The sequence below is a fragment of the Dipteris shenzhenensis genome, chromosome 30 (genome assembly GCF_047967505.1).
Source record: "Dipteris shenzhenensis isolate YYH24624 ecotype China chromosome 30, Dip_SZ_1.0, whole genome shotgun sequence".
In the NCBI taxonomy this organism is placed as follows: Eukaryota; Viridiplantae; Streptophyta; class Polypodiopsida; order Gleicheniales; family Dipteridaceae; genus Dipteris; species Dipteris shenzhenensis.
The window spans coordinates 2,934,598-2,955,280 of record NC_141625.1 but is presented as its reverse complement, the minus strand read 5'-3'; the positions used below and the strand labels follow the sequence as shown (position 1 = coordinate 2,955,280).

At 42.9% G+C, this 20,683-nt stretch overlaps 1 protein-coding gene across 1 annotated transcript in view; it reads right to left on the bottom strand.

Moving 5' to 3' along the window:
* Positions 1–3,865: 3,865 nt before the first annotated feature.
* LOC147881607 (uncharacterized) overlaps positions 3,866–20,683 on the bottom strand; it is a 73,580-nt gene continuing 56,762 nt past the window's right edge. The window contains exons 5-8 of the mRNA XM_087401217.1: positions 19,395–20,405; positions 18,150–19,283; positions 6,848–7,012; positions 3,866–6,748 (exon numbers count right to left, since the gene is read on the bottom strand). Coding sequence (XP_087257343.1) covers positions 4,196–6,748; positions 6,848–7,012; positions 18,150–19,283; positions 19,395–20,405 — 4,863 coding nt within the window. The 3' untranslated portion in view covers positions 3,866–4,195. The remainder of the gene's footprint in view (positions 6,749–6,847; positions 7,013–18,149; positions 19,284–19,394; positions 20,406–20,683) is intronic.

The following is a 20,683-nucleotide window of genomic DNA, read 5'->3' as shown; positions in this document are numbered from 1 at the left end:
ATGCAAGACCCTGTTGACTTAGGCCTAAGTTAGTGCCCTGTTCTATATTGGCTCTATCGATGAGACCCATTTTGCTGATGCTGAGTGGTGTACTGATTTTTCATAGTGTTTGTAGCTTATCTTCTCGACCAAGGAGCCCTTGGAATGATGTAGATGTGATTTGTTGAGTGGACTGTGCTGAGGAGACTAACTACCTATTTTCACCTAGGACTTGCCCTGAAGCAAGTAGAGAGGCAAGACTCCAACATGTTATATTTTTATTGATTCTTCAGGGAACTAAGTTCTTATTCATCTAAATGGCCTTAGTACCTATGAGTGCATTAGTATGACAGTGTGTGACACATTGACCAATTGTGACATGGACCTAGGAAGTACATCACCTTATAGATCACCATGAGGAATATGAATTGTATCACCATTTGGGCACACATATTAGTCCGATAATCAATGGGAAGAAGTGTCACTGAGACATCGAGGAGATCTTGTTGGTGGGTAGTTGTCTTCCCACTGGCAGCAGCAACATTGCTTGAAGTCCTTTGGTATCTTTCATTGTTGTAGCAAGTTCTTGTGGAGCTACTCCTTTTTTAGAAGTAGGTTCTTGTGGATCTATGGCCGAGGTGTACTTGTTGTCGGTGTTGCACCATTGAACATTGCGATCTCCCACACGTACCACTTCTATGATACTCATCGTAATAAGGTGATATATGTTCTATGTACCAAATGGGAGTAGGACCATAGTGTTTTAGAGATCTTTTGTTTTTGTTGAGCCCAACTTGTCTCTGAGAAAGTTGCTAGCAAAAATAATTCATCATTCTCATTGGAAGGTTCTTATGTGACTTCCACTACGTCTAGCATGGTTGCTGTGACCTGTGTAGCTATCACAAAGCTTGATGTGGAATTTCTTACTAAGGAAGGTTCTTGTGTAGATTCCATTCTTTTCATGGCAAGTTCTTGTGTTACCATCTCTTTTTGGATACAGGTTCTCCTGTAACTACCATTTGCCTTGAAGGCGATGCAATGAAGTCAATGGCATCTCAAAATACTAGTAGTTGAGTAGGTTCTTGTGTGACTACCCGATAAAAGGTAGAGGATGCTCTTTGTGTGTGATCATCCTATAATGGTGCTTTTCCCTTGTCCTTGCGAACAGGTTCTTGTGGTTCTACCTTTTCAAGGTAGGTTATTGTGGTTCTACTCTCCAAATCTTCGCCTTGATTTATCATAATCGATAGGCTTGAAGTTGATGTTTGCCCCTCATTTTTTGGTGGATGACAATTTTTGAGACTTTGGCCTCCATTTGTTCTTATGATCTTTATTTAGCACATTGTCGTTATTGCTTGAAGATGATGGAGGTACTCTTGTTACACTAAGTACATTGGGTACCCAAATATAATGATGGAGGTGCTCTTGTTGCACTAAGTACCTTGGGTACCCAAATATAATTGTTTCCAAGGTAATATCCCTGAGCTTCTAGTAGTCTTGTGGTAACCCAATGGTATTTTACCTTCCTTTTTGGATGGCATCATTTGGTGCTTTGATGTTGGGGTTTGTTGTTTATATATTAGGGTTGCTTTTGATGTCGAGGCTTTGTTGAAACCCAAATTTATGATTCACCTTCACAGTACCCTTGGGCCTCTAGTAGATCCTTTTAGACCCACAATTGCTTGGTTGCTCTTCTTCTTCATTTTCTTTATTGGTGAGGCCCTTGCCAAGGTTGAGAAGTGGAAGTGGAAGTGGATGTTGATGTTGCTGCTTGAATGTTGGGCCAGTTGGTAGTTCTTAGCACATCTTGTTGGGTTGACTCATCACCTTTGTGAGTGTCTTGGATCTAGCTTTTACCAAGAATAGTGGCTTTCATAAGATATCTGCAGGAGTTACAAAAAACTTGCAAGGCACAATGTGATTGTCCCATGGAAACATTCCAGACTAAAGAACCAATAACCCTAATTGAGGTACCTCATATAAATTGAATTTCAAAATCACAAACTTGAAGGAGTACTTGGCCGAGGTGCTTTAATGTTTCCCACGAGATGAGGTTATTGCTTGCTCGCTAATCTGCCACGGCTTGTATTCGGCATGTTGCACCTACTGATGTCAGCTCTACCCAAAGTTGAGATGGCGTGATATCTATCTCATTAGGATCAATAGCATTATCAATTGCACGTTCAACTTGATTAAGTAGTATCGCTCTCATTGTGTAAAATGGTGTAGTGGTAGTAGGTTTATCATTGTCAAGGTGCATAAAATGAGTTCCCTTCATAGTCAACAAATCTATTGTGACCAGTGTATGCATCCAATTTAGTAAGTCTTCTAGCTTAGGTATAGGAGCACACCAAGAGTCTTTAAGACCAAAGTATTGGCCCAATTTGCTGGCTGGCACCCTTGGAATTTCTTGAGCTTGATTGGGAGATTCAACATTCTCAGGATTACTAGATTAGGGTGTCACTATTTGCCCATTCATCCAATCACAAATGCCTCTCCAAAGAGTTGGGTTGCCTCAAACAATGTTGCAATAGGCATCTTCACCTAAATGGATAAAAATGAGGCTTAAACAATAATGTCGCATGACCCCATGGTTGGCTCCAACCTGATTGATTTTGGCTCATCAAAACCATAAAAGGACATATCATCATCCTCTTTTAAGTGTTGTAGTGCAGGATCTTCTTCAAACATCCAGTGCATTAGGGTGGATCCCTCTGTTGAAGGTCGTAACACACCTTCTTCATTTACCCTTTTAGGTATTTGCAAGGCTTTTGAGGCTTGAGTGGTTATCTCATGTCTTGAATGAATCGCATCAGCATTCTTGCTTGCCTTGAGCCTCTGCTCACATTCCTCTTGGCACTTGCATACCAATTTCTACGCCTTGGTGAGACATTGTTTCTCCACCCATGGGTTGGGATATTCACTGTGACCCTTAGGTTCAAGTAGCTCATGGATTGTTGCAATGTGTTTCCACAAGAGAAGGAAGGAAAGGGGAGAGGGGAGAAGAGGGGGGATGGAGTGGCAAACACAAAAGCACTACAAAAGGAACAAGAGAACACCCAAAAACACTCTTGGAAGAGACGAGGGAGCTTGTATTCCAAACTTTTGTATCCAACAATGAAGACCAAAGTCAACCATTTGGCCTTTTTATACATGCCACCTTTTGAAGGGAGGGCTAACCCTACTCCATTTATACCACTCTCTTTCCTCATTCTTTTACAACCATATTGGGCCTATTTGGATCCAAGGAACAATGCCAATATCCACCATCAAATGACATTGCCAACTAATGGAGCTAATAGAGCAAAAAGACAAAAAGATGGAAACGCAGAAAGACAAATAGACAAAAATGCGAAAAAAAGAAAAGACAAAAATGCGAAAAATACGGAAAAGCAGAAAGACAGAAACATGAAAAGACAAAAACACGAAAAGATGAAAAGATGGAAATGCAAAAAGAGAGTGGTCAGCCCTAAAAAAGACCCGAGTAATATATATCCAAGATTTATGCAAAAAAATAGAATAGTCAAAGTTCCAAGAGATAAGTCTGAGATCTTTGAAGAACTTTATATTTACGCAAGACTTCCAGGACAATGGCTCCGAGACAGAGCACAGTGGGAGCCTTTAGTAACATACTTTGCAAACTGTGGGTTCTTATAATATTGAAGGCCTTCCCATAGTTCCTCCTACAATAGATCCATCTTGTGAATGACACTCTAGGTTGACGTTGTGGAACACTATGTTCCTTCTCCAAGCAATCAATCTCATGTATGACAAGCCACCATGAGACCGATTGTAAAAAAGCTTCATCTTCCACAAGACAATAGCCAAAAGAAATGACAATAGATATTTGGAATCTCTCTCCTGCCATTCCGGTCAAAAATTACTCAGTACTTGCTGCCAAGTGGTCAATGAAGATTATTTTGAAAAATATCCACAAGCGCAATGGCCTTGTGACAGTCATCACGAACCCACAGATTTTGAGCATGCCTAGATGTGTGTAGATTAGGGTGTAAGCTATGAGTCAGGTTTCCACTTTGCCCACACAATGCATCCTCCTTTTTTTTCCAGAGAACACACAATGCATCCTCCTTGCCATCACCACGTATATCCTACAAAACATATACTTCCTCCATTTACGAAAGAAGTTTCATATTTCTGTACTTTGGGGATGTCTCCTATCTCTTACATAAATGTATGCTTCCAGCTAAGCCCTGGCCTATTCCATGCACAAGCATTCTTTTCTCATTTCCTGGATCTTCTCACGGTCCTCCCGTATGTGAGCATCTGCATAAATGTTTGCCATTAAGATATACACTGCAGGGAGGTTATCATCTAATCTTACTGCCTTGTCAAAAGCATATCTTCCAACCTCTTCGTTGTTCCACTTCTGACAAGCACCCAAAACGCTTAACCATACAACAACGTTAGGTTGGGAAGGCATACTCTCCACCATTGCCACTGCCTCCTCCAGTTGGCCTGCACGGCCAAGCAGATCAACCATGCAAGTATAGTGCTCAATAGCTGGAATAATGCCACACTCTTTGCTCATAGCATGAAAGTACTTCTGGCCCTTCTCCACTAGACCCACATGACTACACAGCGTGAGAACACTGAGAAACGTGACTCTGTCTGGCTGTATACTTTCCCACCTCATCCTCTCGAACAAATTGAAAACAAATTCACTCTCTCCTTGGTTGGCATATCCTGCAATCAATGAATTCCATGTTATAACATTACCTGTTCTTGATGCGTCGAACAATTGTTGAGCATCAACCATGCTCCCACATTTGGCATACATGTCAATGAGACTGTTTGTCACAATTGGAATGGTCTCAAATCCAAGCCTGCTAATTTGTGAATGGAATCCTTTTCCTGTCTCCAACGCTGCTGCGTTGCAACATGCCTTGAATGCACCAACAAAAGTGTGTGGGCTCAGTTGAACACCCTCGTGTTGCATTTGTGCATACAAATCCATAGCCAGCACACTTTGTTCCTGCTTGCTGTACCCTAGGATCATGGCATTCCAAGAAACTACATTGCGATGAGGCAATTCATCAAAAACACACCGTGCATCTTCCAAAGTTCCACATTTAGCATACATATCAACCAAGGTGTTTCCTACAAATACATCTGATTCAAAGCCACTCTTTACTATGTGGCAGTGAATGTCTCTACCTTTCTCCAGGCACCCTATTTTTGCATATATCCCAATAAATTGCTTCCCCTCTTCCACCGCTGCCAGGCTACTGCAAGCCTTCAATGTGCCAACAAAGGTTCGATCATCCGGTTGGAAACCTTCCTGTTGCATTCGTGCATAGAAATCCAACGCCAGCATACCGTCTTCCTGCTTACTATACCCCAGGATCATGGCATTCCACGAAATCACATCACGAGAAGGCAACTCATCAAAGATATGCTGTGCATCCTCCATACTTCCACATTTCGTGTACATATCCAACAAGGCATTTCCTACAAAGACATCTGACTCAAACCCACTCTTTAGTACATGTGAATGGAGGATTCTCCCTTTCTCCAAGCATTCATCAGCTTGCTTCCCCTCATCCAGTGCTGCGAGGCTACTGCAAGCATTCAATATGCCAACAAAGCTTCGATCATCTGGTGTGACATCACCCTGCCGCATCCATGCATACAAATCCAAAGCCAGTGCACCCTCTTCCCGCTTGCTATAACCTAGGATCATGGCATTCCAGGAAACCACATTGCGATAAGATAATTCATCAAAAACACACCGGGCATCCTCCACACTCCCACATTTAGCATACATATCCACCAAGGTAGTTCCCACAAACACATCTGACTCAAAGCCACTTTTAATTATGTGATAGTTGATGGCTCTACCTTTCTCAAGACATCCTATTTTCACAACTTTTCCATCGACTTGCTCCCCTTCTTCCAGTGTTGCCAAGCTACTGCAAGCCTTCAATGTGGCCACAAAAGTTCGAGCACTTGGTTGGACAGTTTTCTGGTGTATTTGAGCATACAACTCCAAAGCCAGAGCAGCCTTTTCTTGCTTGGCATACCCCAGGATCATGGCATTCCAGGGAACCACATTACAATGAGGCAGTACATTGAAAATACGATGTGCATCCTCCATCTTTCCACAATTTGAATACATGTCTAGCAAGGTGGTTCCCACAAAGATATCTGACTCAAAGCCGCTCTTGACAACTTGAGAGTGGATGGCTCTACCTTTTTCCAGGCACTCTGTCTTCGATATCATCCCATTGAATTGTTTCCCCTCTTCCTGTGCTGCCAGGCTACTGCAAGCCTTCAAGGCCCCGACAAAGGTTCGAGCATTGGGTTGGACACCTTCCTGGTGCAGCAGCACGTATAACTCTAAAGCCAAGGTGCCTTTTTCCTGCTTGGCGTAACCTAGGATCATGATGTTCCATGATACTACATTGCGCTCTAACATGTTGTCAAATAGATTGCGAGCATCCATCACGCGTCCACGCTTCACCTGCAACTGCATCGATTCGTTCGACTTAGACACACAAACATTCATCCGTCCCGCCATTTGGACAGGCGTGTCGTTAACCTCATGCATCGGATCTGACCTCTTGTGAACTGCATTTTTAGTCCTGGCTTTATCAAAGGATTCACTGCCACTTGGAAAGTTGTCCCCATTCATTGTCCTGGGTGATCTCTTTTGTAGTGTCACGTTGACCCACTCTTGAGTCTCCCGATAGTCTGATCGAAGAGCCTCCTTGGTAGTCTTATGCCCAAAATTGGCAGAATCGAGGGTATGCTGTTTACATTTCAAACAGCCCAAAATCAATAAACCCTTAACAAACGAGACCAAGAGGTGATACAATAATTTTGACTATGCGCACACCGTAGCACATACTCTGTTGGTCGTGTCAACCCACCATTGGGCGGGATGATTCAAGTACTCCAACCTAAAGCTCCCCGTACGGCTTTGATCCACGGATGACAGCCCCATGCTCAATTGCTCCTTGAATGACGGCGAACCCACAAGCATAGCTCGAAGGCTTATCACCAGTAGCAGTGGCTAACTTACTCCTTTAAGAAGGGTCATGGGCTCTGATATATCCCGTATCAGGTCTCCACTTCCGCTGAGAGCACGTTCCCTTACTCATGCTGTGAAAAATCACCTCATTTGTAAGTGTTCCCACGCGCTTGGTCGTGGCTTAGCGGGAGAGCTTGAGCTGGGGTTCTCTCTCTTAGCACGAGCGCAGCGGGTCTCTAACTTGCCGTAGACAAGTCATGCTACAAATACTCGTGAACATTGCCTTCAAATTGGTTATGTGAAAGGAAAACAATTGCAAAGAAGAATGAATGATTAACTTCCAACACTTGTGATGGAAGCCCATGTATAGGAAAGTTCTAATGATTTGCAAACTCCATCGTGAGAGAGAGAGAGAGTACCTGCCTACTAGGGTGGCGGTCCGCGATCAAATCCTAGTGGGGGAGGGGCGGCAGCGGGTGTCCCTTGATAGGGCCAAAAAGGGTGGGTGAGTGGAGGTGCGAGTTTAACGTCTCAGCTACAGTGTAGACTAGCTAATGAAGCCTAGACAATGGGTGGTGGGTAGCGCTGGGTTTGCTAAATGAGCTCGACATGGTAGAGTGAATAAAATACTTGGAAGAATTGCATAACAATAGGCATTGTTGGGTTGCTGAATGCATTGGACATGGCTTCCTCGCTCCCTCGCCTCCCTCCCCTTTCCCTCTATTGCATCTTTTCCCTACACATTTGTTATGAGTGCTTAAAAATTCATCTACCCTCCATGATATTACACATGCACATCACAAAGTCAAGTCAATTTCAGTTGTTTGTCAATATCAATAGAGCATCATAAGAAAGTGATGCTAAAGGCACAATAGTGTAGTGAGTGGAAGAAGAGTGGCATGTGTGAGAAAAAATATGATTGGAGTGTGGATTGCATGAACTAGTGGGGACAACCCGCACATTGTTGTGGCAAGCCACCGCCTCCCCTCCGCCAACTCCGCCCAAAAAGAAGCTCTCTGCCTCCGCTTCCAATTCTCGCTTCCTCCACGCCCTCTCCTCCGCCACCTCCCTCCGCTCTCCCTCCGCCGCCCCCTCCTCCCCCTCCCCCTCTGTCCTCGCCTCCTCCCCCCCCTCCCTTACCTCCCTCCTCAACCTTCCCTCCTCCGCCACCTCCACTCCTTACTTCACCCACCACTGCCCCTCATCCCATCCCCGCCACCCCCATTCCGCCACCCTTTCCTTAGCTACGCATGCCAGCTCTCTGTATCATCTCAGTCCCTTGCCTAGCTCCTGTCGCGGGAGCTCCTCCGTTTTACCCACATCACACGCCCCTACACTCGCCTATATCACACCGTAATGATGCCCCCGATTCTAATGTTTTCAGGTTTCCTTTCCTCGGTCGAAAGCTGAAGATATACTCCACTGAGAGAGTGAATCCTGACCACATGAAGGAGGATGAACACCGCCCAAGCAGCACTGTCAGTTCTGGTTCCTCGATCCAATCGACCGAATATGCCACCCTTCAAAATCAAGATACTTATCACCATCAGGGTAAATCTCTTGCGGAGATGAGACACCAAGCAATCCCCTGGTGGTGTTCCATTTGCAACTTTTGGAACGCTGTATTTGAACGCACATAACCTCAATCCAAACACTGCTACCATCATCCCCAAAGTTTCGAACGTATTCAATCCCGCTACAAACCACTCCTTGCACTGGCAGCTCATTACAATCACTACCACCGTTAGTATCAACAGTAGCAACCCCAGCAACAACGTTGCACTGTCGTCGTCCGCTCAATATCTTTTCCCTTCTCGCTTGTCTGGGGTTGAGGCTTCAATAGTGCCTCGTGCTTGTTCACGATACTCACTCCTAAATTCGACAGTGTACCAACACCTTCTTTCTTCAAGACTGACTATCAGCCCCTTTATGGCCCATCAAAATCATTCCTATCTCTTTTCACTTCGGCCAATGTTCCTCCATCTGCCATCTAGCATTGTTTGAGTGAGTCGATGAGGCTTCTTTCGCATACGGTGGCAAAATTTACATCAAGGAGTCTTGGTTCTGTGCGCACGGGAAGAGCTTAGACAGGCACAGAGAAAGCGATGCGAATTGGAAGAACAAAGAAGGCAAATGGAGCGACAACGGGGGGCAAGGTATAGAGGGGATGGAAGAGGCTGGAGGTTTGAAGTGTGGAGGGAAGCCAAGGAAGGGGGAGGGGAGATCCCTTCCCGCATCTGCAAGGAAGGAAGAAAATGAGGGTGCCATGGAAGAGGAAGCAACCGGACCTTCCATCTCCTCTCCTCGCAAAGCCTAGCGTCTCTTTGCCTCCCCTTCAACGGAATCCACGAAGAGAGTCCTCGTTTCTGACACGTGAAAGGCTCTTCTCATCCAAGCTGCCACATGTCCTCCTCCTTTTTTTAGTTGTCCGTGGTTAATAGGTTAAAGATGAGGTTATGACAGTGGACATGGGAGTGGATGATGGATAAGCCCATGGGGCTGTAAAACAATGTACTTGCACATTGGAATACAATTAAGTTGAGTGTTGCCTACTTTGGTGTCTTCTCTTTATGGAGTTTCTTGTTTGGTATGAGCCCCCGTAGTATGAACAGTAATGGTCGATATAGAAGAGGTCTAAGAGATGGCTAAATCTACAAGCTTCAAGGTTTCAAGGTGACAACAACAAGTGCATGCGAAGGAGCCGAAGAGTCATGGGCTATAATAGTTGTTGCTATTGTTGAGACTAATGCCCACCATAAGCATGTTTTTGGGCCTGTGCCTATTGAGATTGAGCCCGTAAAGGAAAAGACGAGCTGTAGATGATGGTCAATGAGAGAAATGACGCTGATAGAATTAAAACCCTATTGTGTGTGGGTTGAAAATCCAACCTTTCGTTGTTTGGTACATACGGCACTCCTTGTATTATCATGTAAGCAGCATGAGAGCGTACAACTACCACTATCACTATCCATTGTAAAAGGAGCTGCCAAATGACTAGGCTAAATCAAATCTAATTGTAAAGCACTTGAACACCTAAGAGTAGCGAAAATGCACCCAAGGAAAGTGAATAAGAGTGAAAACTCACCTCAAAAACTAACCTCTAAGCTAGAGAGTGTCCAAACCAAATCTGCCTAGAGATGTGTACTAGCCTACACCCTACGACACTGCCTATGCTAGAGGCTAGATAAGCATTAAGACGGGGGATCCCTTCATCTTGATGACATAATTTTGGTAATAGGCCAAGTTAGCATCAGGGGGGGGTATTGAGAAAGTGATGCTTAAGGCACAATAGTGTAGTGAGTGGAAGAAGAGTGGTATGTGGTGAGAGAAAATTTTTTTTTGGATAATGTGGATTGCATGAATGAGGTTATGACATGTGGACATGGGAGTGGATGATGGATAAGCCTTGGACATTGGAATACAATTGAGTTGAGTGTTGCCTACCTTGGTGTCTTATCTCTATGTTGGTATGAGCCCTCGTAGTATGAACACTAATTTTATGTTGCCTTAGGCTTTGTGGCAATCTAGTCCAGTTTTTCACATCATAGAGTAAGAACAAGGATTATCTTGAGATGAATAGTTATGTAGTTGAAATGTGACTTAACACTTGCATTTTACTCGTGCCGAAAGATATAGCAATATAAGTCAACACCTAGTCATAAAAATGGTGCGACTAGTATAAAATACTAGTGATTTGGGCATCTGAGAGTCTTCAAACTAGTGTCATGTAGCATGTAGCAAAAACTACCATGCCATGCTCAAAGACTAATGTGGCATGTGACACTTTCTATCACGTTGTGCAAAAGTGTATACCCTTCCTTTCTCTACTACGCATCTTCTACTAGCACAGACGTAGGAGGTGTACACAAGCAAAATAAACAAAAGGCGAGACCTGGCCATGCAAGAAGAGAAGCAAGTGGTGGAAATGGGAGACAATAGCAGTAAACAAACTGCTTTATGCATATATTATACGTTGTTGCAAATGAGTAGCTACAACTCAAACAAGTGTTAAAAGATTTGGATGTGGGTTCCCATTGAGTGGCATACCTAGGACTAAGGAGTCTAGCGTTGAAGCCAAAAAGATTTCTTGTTTTTGGGAGATGCAACATGCGTTATGAGGGATTGAGTGATTGCAATAAGAGGAGAGACAATCGAGCAATACAGAGTCAATGATCCATGGTTGGGTTGGGTAGTTTGGATTAATTAAGTACAAGTAACTTTGGGCTAGCAACTATTTTATCTTCATTAATGAATGGATGATTAATGTAAAATTTCAAGTTTTAGATTTAATTGGTTTTTTGGCATGTAAATTTTCCTTATAGGACATTAAAATATTAGTGTTTGGATCATGGTGAAAAAATTAGAATTGTAAAGGTTAGAGAAAGGTTATCAATCTTAGAACTATATAGAGGTGGTTTAGCAGTCCCACATCACATGGGGGAGATTTCCATTTGATTTTGTAGCAAGATAGCAACATCATGATGCCTTGGAGTTTTGTATTCATGTACAGATAGTCAGTTAGGCATTTTTGCCAACATTTGTAAACTGTAAATAAGCATGTGTATATTGCATTAAAGACATTCAACATCCCTTGTGTTCTCTTTGCATGTATTCATGTATAGGCACGTAGTATACACTTCCACACAGCATAATAGAAATTTTTGCATGCCACATTAGTCCTTGCATGGCATGCCACATTAGTCTTTGAGCATGGTATGGTAGTAGTCCTTGCATGTTACATGACACCAGTTTGAAGACTCTCAAATGCCAAAACCACGAGTATTTTATAATTGGTCACACAATTTTTGTGGCTAGGAGTTGACTTATATTGCTATACCTTTTTGCACAAGTAAAATGCAAGTGTCAAGTCACATTCTTAACTGTTTACCCTATGATTTTCTATTGATCCACGATAATCCTTGCTCTTACCCTATGATGCTCTATTGACAAATGACCGAAATTGACCTGATTTTGTGATGTGCATGTGAGATTATGGAGGCAACCGAGTTTTTTAGCACTCATAACAAAGAGGCCTTTGCTTAAGGACCACATATAGATTAAAATGATGGTTCTAGGCAGCCCATGATGCAACAATCACTCATTGATATTTTGTGGGCATGCAGATAACCTTGTATGGTCAATGATCGAGTAGGTTGGCAATACATGTTCAACAACAAGATAAAACTTAGAAAGGACAAGCATAGTAACTATGAAAGCTAGTTAATAAACCAAACAAGGATACATGTATGCTTTAGAATATAAGGAACCACAATCTCTATTCAAGGTATCAAAATATTTTGGTAATTCAAACTAAACATTTTGCAAAGAAAGTAAGTGACAAATCATTCATATGTGTAACAAATTGGCATTCAAACATACAGTTTTGCAAGTAGGAGACGATAGGTATGGGGCCTCATGGATTCCCCTTGGATCTATCTTAATCTATAGAAGTGTTTCATGTATAGTTCGTTTCACCCTGCTTCATCACCTAGAACTATTTCATGTGTAGATTGTTTCATCTAGAGACAAGATCCAAGGGGCATCCAAGAGACCGTACCTATCATCTCCCACACATATGAATGATTTTCCACCTACCTTCTTTGCAAAATGTTTACTTTGCATTACCAAAATATTTTGGTAATTTGAACTGTGATAGTGGCCCTACTTCATGATATCAATTATGCCCCTACTACTATTGAAAATTTAAAAATTCCATTCATTAGTTTGCTCATTTTGGCTCAATTAAACATGTAAGGTAAGTCTACCCACCCCCATCACGGCAATGAAATATCAACTATGGTGCCCTTGTGTTATGAAAAATTAACCCCCATGATGAAATATTAAAAGTGTGCAGCTTTCTCTTCATCGGCTCTTCCTCTTAGAGCTCCTACTCTTCCTCTACCTCATTCCTTTCTCTCCGTCTTTTCTGCTCTCTCTCTCTCTCCCTCTTTGGAGCTCTTGCTCTCCTGCTCTTCCTCTTGCTCTCCCACTCGTCCCTCATTTTTTCTCTTCCTCTCTAGAGCTCTTGCTCTTGCCCTATTCTTCTCCCTCGTTTCTACTCTCCTTCTCTCCCTCTTGCTCTTCCTCTCCCTCTTTGGAGCTCCTACTCTCCTACTCTTCCTCGTACTTTCCTTTGCTTCCTCTTCCTCCTTCTTGCTCTCTTGCTCTTCTCCTCTTTTCTACTTAGTCTATGTTATTGCAGGGGAGGCTTGAGAGAATCTCATAACAATAGTGGGTGGGGTAGTATTGTGGATGATGAATGATCTCAACATGGTAGAGAGAAAAATTGTTGGGAGAATGGCATAACGATAGGATAGCACTTGGGTTGTTGAATGTGTTGACATGGCATCCTCCCCTTTCTCTCTCCCTCACCTCCATCTCCTTTCCCTCCTATGCATCTTCTCCCTCACTTCCCTACCGTCCCTTTTTCTATTATGCATCTCCTAAGAGGGAATGCTTCCTTGCCCTCCCTTTCTCTATTGTGCATCTTCTACTAGCACAGATGGAGAGGCGACGCATAGGCAAAATAGATAGAAGGATAGACCTAGCCAGGTAGGAAGAGAAGAAAGAGGTGAGGGAATGGGAGATAGTAGCAGATAGAAAGGGGTGAGGGAATGGGAGATAGTAAGAGATAGCAGGGGAGAAACGGCTTTCCACATATATTATATGTCATTGCAGATGGGTACCTGCACCTCAAACAAATGTTGGAAAATTTGGTTGTGGGTCCAATTTGAGTGGCATGCCTAGGACTAAGGAGTCCCGTATTGAAGCCAAAAAGCTTTCCTATTTGTGGGAGCTACAACATGTGTTATCAGGGGGTGAGTCATTGCAACGAGAGGAGAGATGATCATGCAATACAAACTTTGGATTAATTGGGTACTAGTAACTTTGGGTTAGCAAATGTTTTATCTTCATTAGCATTACCTTAATGAATGTTTGGTTTATGTTAAATTTCAAGTCAGTTGATTTTTTGGCATGTGGATTTTGTTTGTAGAAAATTGAAAATATTAGTGTTTGGATCAGGCTAAAAACATTAGTATTATGAAGGTTAGAAATCAACCATGTAACTATGCGGGTACCAAATAGCTCTACTTTGTAAACCCCTCTTTATGAGGAGAATGCATTTAGTAGCACAGATGCCCCATAGGTCACAATTTAGACAGTGGATGGAGGCAGAATGTTGCCTAATAGTCAGAGCTAATGAATGTTAGCTGCTGGGGCTTGAGGCATTGCATTAGTTGGGGGGTTGCATGTGGGCCTATAGTTCCCCTTACAGGGTTTCGAGGAGTCGAGATGGGAGCCCCAACTCAATGGTATGGGTTGCATAATAGTTGGATGGTGATTTAATTGGCCATCAACTGACTTTTGAAGTAGTGTGGTAGATCAATAGCCTTTATTCCCCATAGCCCCATCCATTCCTCCTTGTCTCTGTACCAACCCGTCGTCTTATATGGCCTCTAATGCTTTGTGTGGTATTTGATGTGCATCCATCTTCTAATCTTGTTGAATATCCTTGATATTCGCATAGTACTTCTCCCTCTCGTGGTATCTATGCCTTTACCCCAACTCTCCTATGATAAAGTGTTTGTTCACTTTTTATATTCTTTTCCAATATGCATTGAAGAGCTTGGGTTCCCAAGGTGGGCATTCATAGAGAATCACTATTTGTACAAGCAATAGTACATAAAAATTTCTCATCTCCTAATTCAACAAATGTGACTTTTCGCATTTATTTTGGAAGATGTACGATGCCTTTAAATCTCCTGAAATTCTCCGTTTGACACATGCATTCCATTTGAAATTGTATGTAGAATTTGCCCTAGATTTTTTTATGATGTGACTATTTCCAAAGCTCTTCTTTGAGTGTGAAATTCATTTGTTTGTTTCAAGTGAGAGATTATTGAGAATAAAACTATATTATTGGCAATCAGTACAGTAGATGGCAACCACTTTCCAGCTATGTGCTTCTATGAAGAAGCTTCAATGGCGTGCTAGACATAATAGAGGATGGATACTATGGTAGTGGTGGTAGCAGCCTCTAATCATTTGACTAATAGTTCGCATGTGTGTGTCACTCTAAGGAGATGTTTTGAGTTGCATGTTTCCGATTTCAGGATTCATTTCAAGAGCACCCTTGTCCTTGAATTTGGTAACCTTGTGTAAGGAGTCATTTTTATCAACCTTCAGCTCACTATGTCTTCTCCGCACAACAAGATCGTTGGCTCATCATGAAGTAGCAGATACAACAAGCGCATCCTCTAGAGTTAAAACACAATCCAACTCACAAACTCTCTGCTGAAGTGCAACCTCTAGAGTTCAAACACAATCCAACTCACAAACACTCTCTGATACTATGGGCAAGCGGTTGATGTGGCATCACTAGGCTGATCATTATGAGTAGTTAAACTAGCAACTGTATCCCTGAACTTTCCATGTAATTCCATCGCTTAGCAAACACTTTCGACTATATAATTTAAAATAGTTGCAACAAAATATTATACATCTACTTCCTCCTCAACTTCTTCTTGGGCAACCATCTCATTTGCCACTAAGATCAAGGCATTTACAATAGCGTAGCAAGTTTTAGACAAATTGCCACATTACGACAACATCATGAGTTTCTACAGAGGAGGCCCACGTACCTAGCGAGGTGCAGCTAGGGCCAAGGGACTACCAGCTCAGGGTGGGGGCCGGTGGTCCCCTACCCCTAGCCGCACTTGGTTAGGTACATGGTGCCTTCTCTATAGAAACTCATGATGTTAAATACTACATGGAAAAGGGCCTCTTTCCCAAATGGCAAAACTTCCAAAATGTCTTGTGTAGCAGTCTGCTGCTCTTTTTGAATGTCACATTCTGGGGTACTAATGAGACCTCCTGTTCCTTGGAAATTTGTGCTCTTCTTAGTGAAAGAAGATTCACCTAACTTAGAAATAGAAGTAGCAGAAATTACTTGTTTGGTCATCTTCTCTTCATATAACTCCTTCTGCAGAGCTTGCAACATTGTTACTCTAATTGATTCCTCTATTTTTAAGAGATCAGCAAAGGGATGTACTAGTGTTTCCATTAATTTACTCTTCAATTGGTTCCACATTTCCTTCATGTATATGTGCAATTGTATTTGCAATTCCTGGAAATCTTTCCCACCACCGATAAGTGTACCATCCACCTCCAGTGTATCTTCATCTATACTAGCTTGAATGTGTGCCTCTACTGCTAATAAAGTAGTAACCCAAGTATTTTCAGTCTTCAACTGTGCATTACCTTCCATGAGGTGATCTACTTTTTGTGACAAGGTACCATTCAGATCTGTTGACCATTGTTGAATGTCTTGCACTATGGTGGTTTTTGCAGTGTGAGAAGATCCTATAACTTTTGTGTTCTCTAAAAAAGGATTGTTTTTTGCCAATGCATATTACCTTGTTGATATTGTTAGCGTGATGCATTTCTGCAATATATTGACGATGTAGTTATCTATCTTTTCTTTTTCTAAGAGATGGGAGCATTATGTATTCCTATTTGGACTATTTTTAAGGACTCCGGACGAACCCCAAAACATCCCGTGATGAAAGGCATTGGGAGGATTTTGCTCTCATCAATTGATGGGCTAAGTTATGCTTTGTAGATGTCTTCTATGTGCCAAGGATAAAGAAAAAGTTACTTTCTGTGGCCTCTTTTGGAAAAAGCAACTTGGCTATCATTTTTGAAGATGATACGTGCATTGTCAAGGATAGAGACAAAGACAATTGAATAGTCGCTACAAGCACTCTCAATCAACGTTTGTACCAACTAGACAAACGTGATAACAATCTATCTGATGCATGTGTGGCAACAGTGACTTCAGAAATGAAAAATGCAAAATTATGGCATGCTAGACTTGGCCATGTGAACTATGGTAGTTTTCAAGTGTTAAAGGGACATGGGATGGTACAAGATATGCCGTTTTTGAAGACGACTCCTCAGCATCTCTGTGATCCGAAAAATGCACAAGGAATGCCTCTTCTAGAGATGAATTTGTTAGATTAGAGAATTGCACCTCATACATTGTGATGTGTGTGGTCCTATGAGGACACCATCTTTGGGACAACATATATATTTTGTTTCTTTAATAGATTTTTCCATATTTTCATGCTATGCATGGGGAGAAGGTGTTGGATACATTGTAATATTTAACGAAGTGGCCAATGTATTAGTTAGTTAGGAGGGCTAGGGGCAATTTCTATTTCTAAGGGGTGTCCCACTAACCACAACTAGCTCCATATTTTTTAGCTTTCTCCATCTCCAATGTACAGTTCAAATTTGAGAAGTAGAGAGGACTCCAAGTATCATAGACATAGGCCTTTAAACAAAGAGGAAGGGTTAGAATAGTTAATATATGGTTTCATGGTGCAATATTGAAATATAGATTAGTGTGTGTGTGCAGAGGTAGAATGAAGGGTATGGGGACTCATCCTATCCCTAAACGTATATAAGTTTTCTTGATATACTTGTAGGTTATTGTGTTGTTCACTCTCTTGATGTGACTAACCTCTGTTGCATGGAAGCTCCTCTCTTATCCTCTCCTTTACGACAAAACATATATAGAGAAAGCAATCCCCCACTGGCCTGAAGCTTATCAAAGGGTTTGGGCTTCACAGAAGTGGTAGTATGGCCGCCTGATCGCATAATGCAAGAGGCATCTGATACTCGGCCCGACTATACTTAAGGCCGGTAAAAGGTACACTGGTTTGTCAACATCTCGTAACCACTTTCCATCCTCGTTATTGGGAATGGAACTTGCATTGCTCTAAATAATTCCTTGCCCTCCTAGCTTTGGTATGAGACGCCAGATACACAGATCTAGACGCAGCTTTATCGAGAATCCTCCCCACTTTCCATCCTTGTTATTGGGAATGGAACTTGCATTGCTCTAAATGATGCCTTGCCCTCCTAGCTTTGGTACGAGAGCAACGACTTTGAGACAATCATCACACTCACTGTCCACCCACTGCATTTTCCTCATCAGTGTCACAAAAGTATGTCCTTCCTTTTCGCAAGTCTTCTATTCCCACAAATAATGAACCGTTCCACTAAGGTCCATCCACCAACACCGTCCTGCATTGTTCCATGCTCGAGTATTCTTTGCCCTTACCTAGATCTTACCACAGTCCTCTTGCATCTAAGAATTCGCATATATGTTTGCCATCAACACATATGCTGCAGGAACTTGTTCATCTAATCTCATGGTGCTTTCAAAGGCATGCCTTCCAGCCTCTACAATGTTCCACTTTTGACAAGCTCCCAAGACACTCAGCCATATAACAACACTAGGTAAGACAGGGATTCTTTCCACCATTCCCACTGCCTCATCCACTTGGCCAGCACGGCCAAGGAGATCAACTAAGCAAGCATAGTGCTCAATAGCTGGAGTAATGCCATGCTGTTTGCTCATCATCTGAAAGTACTCCTGGCCCTTACCCACCAGACCCACGTGATTGCATACGGAGAGGACACTAAGAAATGTGACCCCATTAGGCTGTATGCTTACCTGCCTCATTCTCTCAACCAAATGAAATACACGTTCACTCTCTCCATGGTGGGTGTATCCTGCAATCAAAGAATTCCATGTTACAGCATCCCTTGTGGGGAATGCATCAAACAACTGTTGGGCATCAACCATGCTCCCACATTTAGCATACATGTCAATAAGACTGTTTGACACAACTGGAATAGTTTCAAGTCCAACCTGGTTAATTTGAGAATGGAGTTCCTTTCCGGTTTTCAGGGCTGCTATGCTGCCACATGCCTTCAATGCACCAACGAACGTTTGATGATCTGGCATAACACCACCCTGTTGCATTTGTGTGTACAAACCCAAAGCCAACTCGCCCTCTTCCTGCCTGCTATACCCCAGGATCATTGCATTCCAGGATACCACATTACGATGAGGCAATTTGTCAAAGACCCAGCGTGCATCTTCAACACTCCCACATTTTGCGTACATATCCACAAAGGTGTTTCCCACGAAAACATCTGACTCAAAGCCACATTTTAGTACTTGGGAGTGAATGGCTCTACCTTCCTTTAAGCACCCTATTTTCACAGACTTTCTACCAACGTGTTTTCCTTCTTCCATTGCTGCAAGGCTACTGCAAGCCTTCAATGCAGCAACAAAGGTTCGATGATCCGTATTGACACCTTCTTGTTGCATCCGTGCATACAAATCCAAAGCTAGTGCACCCTTCCCCCCCTTGCTATACCCTAGGATCATAGCATTCCATGAAGTGACATCACGATGAGGCAATTCATCAAAGACATGCCATGCATCCTCCATGCTCTCACATTTTGCATACATATCCACCAAGGTGGTTCCGATGAATAAATCTATCTCAAAGCCATGGCCTACAACTTGGGAGTGGATGCTTCTTCCTTTCTCCAAGCATCCAACTTTTGTAAATTTCCCATTGACTTGGTTGCCGTCTTCTAGTGCTGGCAAGTTTGTGCAAGCCTTCAATGTGCCAACAAAGGTTCGAGCACTCGGTTGGACACCTGTTTGCAACATCCATGCATGCAACTCAAAAGCCAGCTCAGCCTCTTCCTGTTTGGCATACCCCAAGATCATGGCATTCCATGAGACTACATTACGATTAGGCAATTGGTTAAAGATATGCCAAGCATCCTCCATGCTGCCACATTTTGCATACATATCTACCAAGGTGGTTCCCACAAATACATCTAGCTCCAAGCCTGTCTTTACCACTTGGGAGTGCGTGGCTCTACCTTTCTCTAGGCACCCTAGTTCGGCATCAATCTGTTTACCCTCTCCCAGTCTACTGCAAGCCTTCAATGTGCCAACAAAGGTTCGAGCACTAGGTTGGACACCTTCCTGGAGCATTCGTCCATACAACTCCAAAGCCAGCATACCCCGAACCTGGTTGGCATACCCCAAGATCATGATGTTCCATGACACCACGTCACGCTTCGGCATTTTGTCAAACACACGGCGAGCATCTGCCATGTTCCTACGCTTTACATACATATGCATCAAATTGCCGGCCTTGAACTGTGAAACCTCATCTGGACGTTCCATCGTATGTTTAAAAATCTCCTTAAGCTCATTCAGCTGAGGCAACCTCTTGCTGGGTGCATTTCCAGCTCTGGCTGCACCAGAGAATGGGCTGCCAAAACTGTCCCCGCCAATCATCAGGTGTGCACTCTGTTCTAGTGCATCTTTCACCCATCCTGGAGTCTCCCGATCGTCTGCCGAAAGGGACGCCTTGATAGTCTTATGCTCAAAACCTGGAGAATCGGGATGGTCCTGAAGGTTTAACCGTCGAAATCGTGACGCTTGATAAAGATCAAATGTTGTCGAGAAGAATCCCCCGCTTCCTTCCTTGCTTGGGGTATCCCACAATTGGGGGTTGGATGATTGAAATACTCCTGCCATACAGGCTTCGCACTAAGCTCACCAATGGATGATCCAATTGATCAGTGAACGACAGCAAGCATACAAACATGGCTTGCAGAATTTTAAGCAGGACCAGAGGCACAATTTTCTGCGGAGTAGAAATGGCATCCTGAAAAGTGTTCACAAAGGCCCTCGCGAGAACTTGGAAGAATCCCGGCGAAGTTTTGGAAACATAAGATGAACACGAGTACTGAACCTGTGCTTTGCACGTGAAAATCTAAAGGTGGATGTTCCCTCACTACCCACTAGAAAGCATTTGCTTCAAGGAG